The following is a 9,496-nucleotide window of genomic DNA, read 5'->3' as shown; positions in this document are numbered from 1 at the left end:
TAATACATTTCAAGTATTTCAAAGCATTTTGCATAGAGAATTTATAGACCACATTTAACAATATAATCTAGTTGTTTAACAAAAATTAAAAAAAAAATCTAGTTGTTGACGAACTCCAGGGCCAGGGAGATAGCTCAGTAGAATAAACACTTGCCTAACAAGCGCAGGGTCCTGAGTTCAATCCCTAGTACTGCAAAAAAAAATTTAAAAATTTAAAAAAGAACTCCAGCCTAATTTTCAAAAGAACCAAAGTATTAAATCATTTTATGGCACAAGACAACATAAACTTATCCATGAAAACAGCAGGTAGATTTTTGTGCTAAATGAACAGAAAAAAAACGTTAAGCCAAAAAATTCAAACTGGGAATTTGAAACTAGCTGGTCAACTGAGGCCTAATAGCAGCCTTTGTGTATCAGATTTTATCAAAAATTCCAAACATAGTACATTTATTCTTTAGCAAAACTTCCTTTTGATAACTGAAAATCTTGCCATTTTTTTCACGCTTGTGAAAAATACCTGTTAATTTCAAGTACCGATGTTACCCTTGAGATGCAGTTGGTCCTGTACTTTTGCTCTAAGTGAACCTGGGTCTGTAACAGGGACACTGAAATGTGCTAAGAAAACTATTGGTCTTAGAGAAGCTTCACTCATGAATAAACTGTGAGCCATTTACTGACCATATATACTTCCAGCTCTAAGAACAACCAGACAGACAAGACCCCAGCTCTAGACTGACCCTTTTATAGCACAGCAGGTCAGGCAGCGCTTCTGAAGCACCTTGACCTATCAGCGCAGCTTTCAATTGTTCCCGACACTGACTTTCCCTGTAAACAGAAATAAAATACTTTGTTATGGACAGACTTTTTGAATACTCATAACGGGCACTTTCTGGTGTGTAGGTGGACAGGATATATCCTTTGCTTTCTAAGACTTTATCAAGTACTTTGCTTTCCATCTCAATTTATCTAACATTCTCCACAGTTCTGTCTGATCCACTGGCCTTCTGTGACACTCTGTATAGTTTCCCATTGCCATTACTGTAATCCCTGCCACTCATTCCTCTTTGCCACAGCCTCGTCATCCCCCATCTTTGCTTGTTATGTACTTGGGTGATTAATGTTAGCACTTCCTCAAAAGTCAGGTCTTCAATAAATAAAACTCATCAGGATTTCGGATCACTACTTCTTCATACTTCGTGGTGAACTTCAGATATTCCCTGTAACAATATTCTTTCAGAATGATACTCAGAAATAATATTTTCAAAGAGTCATTGAGGACTGTCATAAAAAATATTGAATTAAGAAAGTGATGCAGAGACATATAACCCTAAAGAAATGCATAGCTTAGGAAAAGATGCCTCTAGTGTGCTGTCAGCTCCAACCATGGCAATTAACACTGCTAACGATCTTGGTGTGTGACATCAACATACACACATAAAGGTCAGACCAAGAAATTAAATTTCTGGTTCTTTGATATTTAATTAAAACTTATAACTCATTAAGCTTGAAAACTTAAGCTGCACATGACAAACAGTTAAATATTCATTGGTAGGTCTATTATACTTATCACAAAATGTGTATTTAAGAACCTATATATGAGTGTATAACATTCTATCAAGCAAACTGCCATCTATGATCCATAATCAATCTTTGTACATTTTTAACTCAGAGACAATTACATAACATTTAGGAAATTTTAATTTTCCAAATGTACTCACACAAAATCATCAGAACTATTTTTCAGGTAAAAAAATAGTTGCATGATCCACGTGCCATCAATGAACTCCCTACTGGTGAAGCGGCAGTCACCATAGCATGACTTTCCGTGGCAGTGGCTCTGTTCATGCATAGGCTCTTCCTCTTGGCATGAAGAATGCAAAAACAAGAAGGGACAAGAGCCACCACTCATTGTTTCCTTGACTCTTGGGTGTCTTCATTGTGTGATAAAAGCCTGTTTTCACTAAAATAGCAATTTTTATCCTTTAAGGTAATCATATGTTCCCAGTAGATATTAGCAACTTCCAACACGATCTCTAGGGATAATTCGCAGTTCTGAACCATGCTTCAGAAAAACACTTCCAGCAGTCTGTGCAGGATTTATTCCTATTCCATCATTGGTAATAATTGCACTTGTTGCTGCAGGAACTTTAAATTCTTCTGTGTCAAACTTTAAGACTGGTGTGAAAGGTGTACTTTCAGGAACACTCAGTACTTTGTATGGCAGCTGCGGGTCCGATGTCAGCGTGATCTTGAAGGACACCTTCAACATGGTGGCCTGCTGGATGGGCCAGTCCCAGTGCGCCCCTTGCCTAAGTTTTCATGAACAATTTGAGCCAACTTTCTGCTTACTTACAGCCAAATGCATTCTAATGACACAACATTCCTTTTTGTGATGAGTTGAATCTATGTGATACTCTTTGATTTCTAAATTTACAAATCTGTTACATTGTTCATAGTGATCTGGTAATTGGGCATCCTTTGAACAGTTATTTACCAACAAAAAAGATACTTTATTTATTTTTTTGCAGTACCAGGGATTGAACTCAGGACCTTACACTTGCCAGGCGCTTATGCCACTGAGCTATATCCCCAGCCCACAAAGAAAGATATTCTAGAGGCTTCAACAGCTCTTTATTTAAAGTAGGATTGAAGTATGTGGGGTTTTTTGTTCCCCGCCACCCCCATGAAGTATGTGTTTTTGAATAAATAGCCCACACTTCATTCTTTAAGACATTCAATTTTAAATGTTCTACTTTCTTATGAATCCAATGATCTAATAAGATTCCATTATTTAATAAAACATTTATTGGGTTCATCATGCCTTTTGCCAGAAATTTATGGATTTAAAATGAATACACAGTCCTGGTTCTACAGGACCTCACGGTTATGCAAGTGAGCTCAAGTGCATCCATAATAACACTGCCTAACACATGCTCTGACAGCTAGGAAACACCGTTATGGAGCGAAGCCATTCTGAAGCCCTTTGAGTTACGCAAAGTTTCAGGTGACTCTTCAAGTTCATATAACATCTGCCTCCACGAGCTGAATCAGAGAAGAAACTGGAATGCTGGCTGCACATGTGAGCGGCAATGCCTAATAAGAAACAGCTGTGAGTGCACCAGGCTCTAACTCTCTCCATGTGTAGAACCATTGTTTGGAAGTAACCGCTAAGCCTGATCTTTGTTCTCTGCTTGTCTTGCGTTTGGTGAGTTCTCAATAGCAGAACACAAGCACAAGTGACATGTGACCCCTCTGGGCTGCAGCACTGAAGTAGGCAAAGATACTGCTACTCCTCTTTTCTCTCGTCTATTTTGTATTAACTGGATGGAAACAAATCAAAGCCTCTAAAGGAGACAGTCTCTAAGTTTAAAGAACTTAAGTTGCTGAGATAATAGGTAGAGGGAAGCTATGAACCAGGGCTACTTAGTATGAAAAAATAACTTGTAATGTAGTCATTGACATTGACATGTTGATGTTTTTGTGTTTGTAACCATTAATAGTAACCTAATTAATGCAGTGTATACACAGAGAGATTTAAGAACCTTGTATACACTTGTAGCATAAGAAGAAAATAAACGGAGGGCTGGTGAGATGGCTCAGTGGTCTAAAGCACCTACTTAGAACAAGCTTAGCAAAGCACAGGGACCGCGGTTCAATCCCCCAGCGGGTGGGGAGAGCTGCACACACACACACACACACACACAAATAAATAAATAAATAAATTTATAAAAAAAGAAGAAAATAAACGGAGAGAGAAAAGAGAATGCTAGATTGTGTAGGCTATGGGTGGGGAGTTAAGGCCAGGTCATAAATAGACTGCTCTGTCCTGTTGTTCTAACTTTCAACCGCATGATAATGTAGAACTATTGAAAGATTTTAGGCGAGACAGTAAAACAATCAGATTTTCATGCAAGAATTATCATTTTGGCAACAATGTGGAGAGCTAATTAGAATGACAGGTAAGAATGGAAACAGATTTCCTTCAAGAATACTTTATCTTGCATGAGTGCTTGCTTGGCAAGTACAGGGTCCTGAGTTCAACCCCTGCTACCAGAAACAAACAAACAAACAAACAAACAAAAAAAAAAAAAAAGGAAGGAAAGAAAGAGAGAATATTTTATCTTATTCACTCATTTCAGTGTTTGGCCTGTTCTTCCATAATAGTTAGACATATTGTATGCTAAATTTGTGAGCAAGAAAAACAAAAAGTGATAGACATGTAACTTTCACTGAGTATGTGACCCACCAGCAAACAACAGGAACCTCCAGGAATCCTACTGAACAAAACTAGCTAGGAAAGAGCAGGAAGATACATCATCCATATTCCAAGTGGTTTGGTGTACTTGTGTAAAAATACCACTTTTTACCATTCATGTTCTGAAAATCATTTAGGGGCACTAGGAATGATATTGTTGTCACTCTTTCTTAGCCAAGAAGAAGAAGCCCAAGGTAGGGTCTACATGGGGTCTGAATGGAAAAAAATCCACATTCATATAATTTAAAACTTCCAGTTAGTAAGCTAAGCCTGGTGGCACTTGCTTGTAATCCCAGGACTCAAGAGGCTGAGGTAACAGAAAGCACAAATTCAAAACCACCTTTTGCCACATAGTGAATTCAAGGTCAGCCTGTAAGATGAGTGAGACTCCACCTCAAAATACTATAAATAAATAAATAAATAATAAATTTTCCAGTTGGTGAGTCATTTATTTTTGCAAAATGCTTTCAGAGAAATAACCAAAAAGGGAACACGAAGTACCCACTGCCATTTTCCAACTGGGAAAATCAAGTCTTTGTCGTAACTTAAATGCCTAGTACTTGGTGTCATTAAGTTCCCAAAGCCTCAAATCTTAAATAGTTCTGTGTGGCCCTCTCCAGTCCCAATCTTCAAGAGGAAGCATATAGAAATAGGTGGATGAGGCTGCTTGCAACTAGAAGTGACCAGATGTATTAGCACTAACGGTCACCTCAGTGAGCAGGGACCAGTGGTCTCAGTGCCTGTGCTCCTCCTTCTGAGGATCCCTAACCCAGTTTCCAGGCAATGACTAAGCACAGCAGGGTTACTAACATAGTAGATGGAGCCACCTTTGAAGCACGGCCGTGTTTCAAGGTCACTCCAGAACCCCTGACAAACCTGTCTTAGAACTTCACTATCGCCTGAAGAATTCCTGCTCATCCTTTCTTTCTTCTCGCTATCCCTAAGTGTTAGGCTTGTACCAGGGACCAAGCTGTTCCAACATCCTCAGGGCTCCTCCCCACTACCTCCCAAAGAATTTCACCCCAATACGTATTTTTAATGATTAATCTTTTTCAGCACCCACTGCTTAGAAGAGCCACCTTAACACAGGAGCCAAAAGGTGCCAGCACTTCTCTTCCTCCACAGCCCAAGCAATGAGAGCAAGTGCTACCCCAGCAGATTGCGAAGGTCATTGGGAAGACCTCTGCTTCTGAGTGCACTGGTTGAAACACCCAGGTGTGCCCATTTGTGCACCCCACCATGGGAGCCGAGACTGGAAAATCCTTCCTTGTCGGAGGCCAGACCTTTGTCCACGGAGCTTCCTAATGCTTTCTATAGCCAAAGGCAGTGCGTTGGCCCTTTGCTGACACAAACATGGAGTGCTGAAGTAATGCACAAGGCTATACAATTACAGATGATATACAAAAGAAGATTGTGGGGGAATCTAATGAGAGGGATTTTTAAAAATATCCATTTGAGTTTACAAGATAAAGAAAGCATAAGTCATTTTTTGCAATGAAACAAAGAAAAGACTGGCTGTTGTGGCTTATCACCACTCACTGCTAAACCACGGAAACAGAGCCGAGCCATGCTTGCCAGGAGAGCGAAGACCACAGCTGCTTCCACAGCGTAACAGCCTTTCAGCACGTGTCTGCACTGCACTGACTCCATGTCATGTCCACACACACACAGGATGTGCCCCTTGCCCTTTACTGGCTTTGTCTTCTCCAGGCAGAATCTCTATTGAACCTGTATCTTTTGCTTCTTCAGTTCTCAGCGTCAGGATGCTTAGGGTGGCACCAAGGTGAACCTGCTCTCTGCAGAACACTGACCTCCACTTTCCAACAGCATAGAAGCCCTTTGTGGAGACTGAACAAAGAACTTCACCCCTAAAGCATTAACAAGCCCTTCTGAAGTCCCACCTGGGGAACCCATGCCCTGATAGAATCTGGGCTCACTGAGCTCCTTCAGCTTTCAGGTCTTCTAGTAGTTAGAGTTTGAACCACACACTCAAGGTGCCAGTTATAAAACCTTATATTGTTTATGTTGCTCCACAAACGCTAGGTTTCCTTGATTATACAATGAGACTGTGCAGTACAACAACTGTGTACTATTCTTCATTCATTTTCATATAGAAAAAGCACTTCAGATTGAATTATACCTGCACTTTTTCCAAGTCCACAAACTCCCTTGGAGTCAGGAAGAAAGGGTACTCCATGTAGGCTTTCAGGTAACAACATGTTTAAGTGTCGCATGTAAGGAACAAATGCTGGGGCTGGTGAGATGGCTCAGTGGTCTAAAGCTTAGCAAAGCACAGGGACTGCGGTTCAATCCCCCAGCACCACATGCCAGCCAGCCCCGCCCCCTGGTGGGCTGAGCTGGCCACACACACACACACACACACACACACACACACACAAATAAATAAATTTTTTTTAAAAAGGAACAAATGCTGTGGTGTTCTTGTCCTCGCAGAGCGCTGGCAGAGCTCTCAGCATAACTACAATTTAACAGATGCCTGACATACACTTGCCACTGTGATATCTGTCAGGGCAGGAAGAAGAGGGAAGCAAGAAGCTGCCTCTGAGGTACTCATATCCAGGAACGTTTATAAATTTGAATCTTGTATTTTTGGACTAGTTCTCATTTCTTTAGCCATGTTGAAGACAAAAGAAAATTCCACTTTCTCCCTTACTGTATGTATTCGTTCCGCTTCTAGGTATTGCTCTGGAGTTTGTCAGTTATAAAAGAAAAGAACATAAGTGAGTCTTCTCTCTAAAATATTTGTCTTAGTTACTTCTCTCGTTGCTGGAACACAGTAGCAGACACCCACAAATTAAAGGAAGAAAGGTTTATTTTGGCTTACAGTGTACAGAAGTTTCAGTCTACAGTCAGCTGGGTCCAAGGCAGGGGGGTACAGCAGAGGGGTGTGGCAGAGGAGAAACAGCTCACGGCAGAGCAGACAGGAACCAGAGAGATCAAGGAACACAGAGAGATGCCTCCTCCCTAGGCCACACCCCCCAGCATCACATTTAACTTTAAACTCATCAGTGGACTGATCCAATTGCCTCCTGAGCTTCACCTATGAGATGAAGGGGCTTTGCAGGGACGTTGAGATAGAAATCATAACAATATTAGAGTATCTGAACTTACTGGCTCCTTGCCTGTTGTCCAAACTTGCAATCCTGCTTTGCACTAAGAATAGAGTACAACTATCTTATTATAAAAAGAAGCTTGAACTTCATAACCAACTTGTGTTTGACTGTTGGTTGTTTGTGACAGGGGTTCGCCATATAACCCAGGATGGCTTCAAACTGGAGGCTCCCTCCTCACCCTTCCAATGCTGGGATTACAGGAATATACCATCATTCTTCGTTCTTCTGTTGCATCTTATTATCATTCTTTTTTTTTCTTCTTTCTTTCTTTCTTTCTTTCTTTCTTTCTTTCTTTCTTTCTTTCTTTTTTGTATTTTAAGGAAGGGTCTCACTACTAGATCAGACTCACAGTGATTCTCCTGTTTATAGCTTCCCAAGAGCTGGGATTGCAGGCGTGCACCCCCACACCCAGTCTCAATCGCCATCTCAGCACACCTTGGGGACAGGGACGGCATGGAAGGCCTGGGGATTGAACCCCAGTCCCTGCACCTGCTTGCAGGTGCTTTAATCCACTGAGCTACTTGGCAGGCCCTTGATTATCATTCTTGTAGGATGCTGAAACATTTCCACAGGGACTTTTTTAGGGGAATATGAATGTAGACTTAAAACACAGTAAAATATTCATTAAACAGTATTCCAGAATGCTCTTTTAGATACAAAAAAGACAAAATCTCTTTGGCTTTGTTTGGTCCTGGGTGTTCACAGTCTCTCACACAGAGCCCCACTATAGGACAAAACAGCAGCTTAATCCTTTATAATTCTTTTTCTGCAGGTGTGTTGCTTCCCTGGAGCAGTATAAGGCAACAAACTCAACTATCCACATGAACCTAACCAGACCATTGCAAAGGTACACATTACAGTACTATGTGGTACCAGAAGAATTCCAGAGCCCAAAACAAATCAGTACATGAAGATTGTGGAAAAACTGAATTTTGTAATTCTTTCTCTGTCAGTGTATGGAGTCTGAGAAAAAAAATGATCTTAATTAAGAGATCATTAATCTCGGGAGATGGTTTAGGGGAATAAGTGCTTCCCTGGCAAGCACAAGGGCCTGAGTTCAATCCCCGGTTCTGCCAGAGAGAGAGAGAGAGAGAGAGAGAGAGAGAGAGAGAGAGAGAGAGAGAGAGAATTGCCCCTTCACTAAAACAAGAAGATAAATCCTTAAATTGTAATAATACATGTATTTCTATTTCTACCTGGTAAGTGTATCAGATGCTACTGATTGTCAACTGACCTCCATCCTCCTCTTAGCCTAAAGCTCGGTCTTGCTTTTCTATCTACCCCTCCCATGCGAGCTGGTTAAATTAACCTGTCAGCTCAAAGAATGTTCCAACTCCCTTTTGTGGCAATGGGCTCCAGAATGGGTTCTCTGACCCTGTTTCAGTCAACAAGAAGTGAAAGGAATCTAGTAGGGGCTTCATACAAAATTCTTGATAAGAACTGTGAATATAGTTCAGTGGAAGAGCTTCTTATGAGGCTGAGCAAGGTACCAGAAGAATTTAATGTTGAAAACAAAGTACTGACACTCTAAGATAAGGACCTAGAAGAGATTCTTTCCTCTTTCTCTGAATGTTGCTGGACCTGGTTGAACTCTGGGGACCACCAGCCGGACAGGGAAATCAGCCCTGAGAAAAGCAGTGCAGAGCCAAGGGAAGGACCGAATCTTCCTGATACAGTTGGCTGCAAACACAACCCGCCATGAAGATTATGCATTTTTGGACTTCAGTTATGGAGATAATAAATGTTCTTTTTTGCTTACATTTGTTTCAGTTAAAATTGTTGTTACTTGCAGCTGAATGCATCTTAGTATATACTAAAACTCTTTTTAAGAAAATGGTTGTACATATTTCCAAGGAAAAATCAACTCATCCCACCCTCCTAATGTTGGAGAAAGCTTTAGAAAGGAGGTCATTATGGATGGGTAAGAGTGCATTGGACAGAGAAGAAGATACAACCTTTTAGGGAGAATTATACGGAAATCAAAAAGCTTAGCATGAACCAGGAACACCAGACAGTTTGGGGTGGTGGCCAAGGGCAGTTCAGATGAAGGGTCTCCATGTAGCACAGAAAGGGTGTGAGTTTGGATGGTTGTTAATATATATATATA

The 9,496-nt window shown here is 40.8% G+C and overlaps 1 protein-coding gene and 1 pseudogene across 1 annotated transcript in view; both read right to left on the bottom strand.

Moving 5' to 3' along the window:
- Slc9a9 (solute carrier family 9 member A9) overlaps positions 1–9,496 on the bottom strand; it is a 711,270-nt gene that overhangs the window by 691,408 nt on the left and 10,366 nt on the right. Inside the window, exon 2 of the mRNA XM_012514271.2 lies at positions 6,396–6,457. Coding sequence (XP_012369725.1) covers positions 6,396–6,457 — 62 coding nt within the window. The remainder of the gene's footprint in view (positions 1–6,395; positions 6,458–9,496) is intronic.
- On the bottom strand, positions 2,011–2,269 carry LOC101572503 (annotated as a pseudogene).

The sequence above is a fragment of the Octodon degus genome, unplaced genomic scaffold (assembly GCF_000260255.1).
Source record: "Octodon degus isolate 3935 unplaced genomic scaffold, OctDeg1.0 scaffold00028, whole genome shotgun sequence".
NCBI lineage: Eukaryota > Metazoa > Chordata > Mammalia > Rodentia > Octodontidae > Octodon > Octodon degus.
This window is presented reverse-complemented; position numbering and strand designations above follow the sequence as displayed.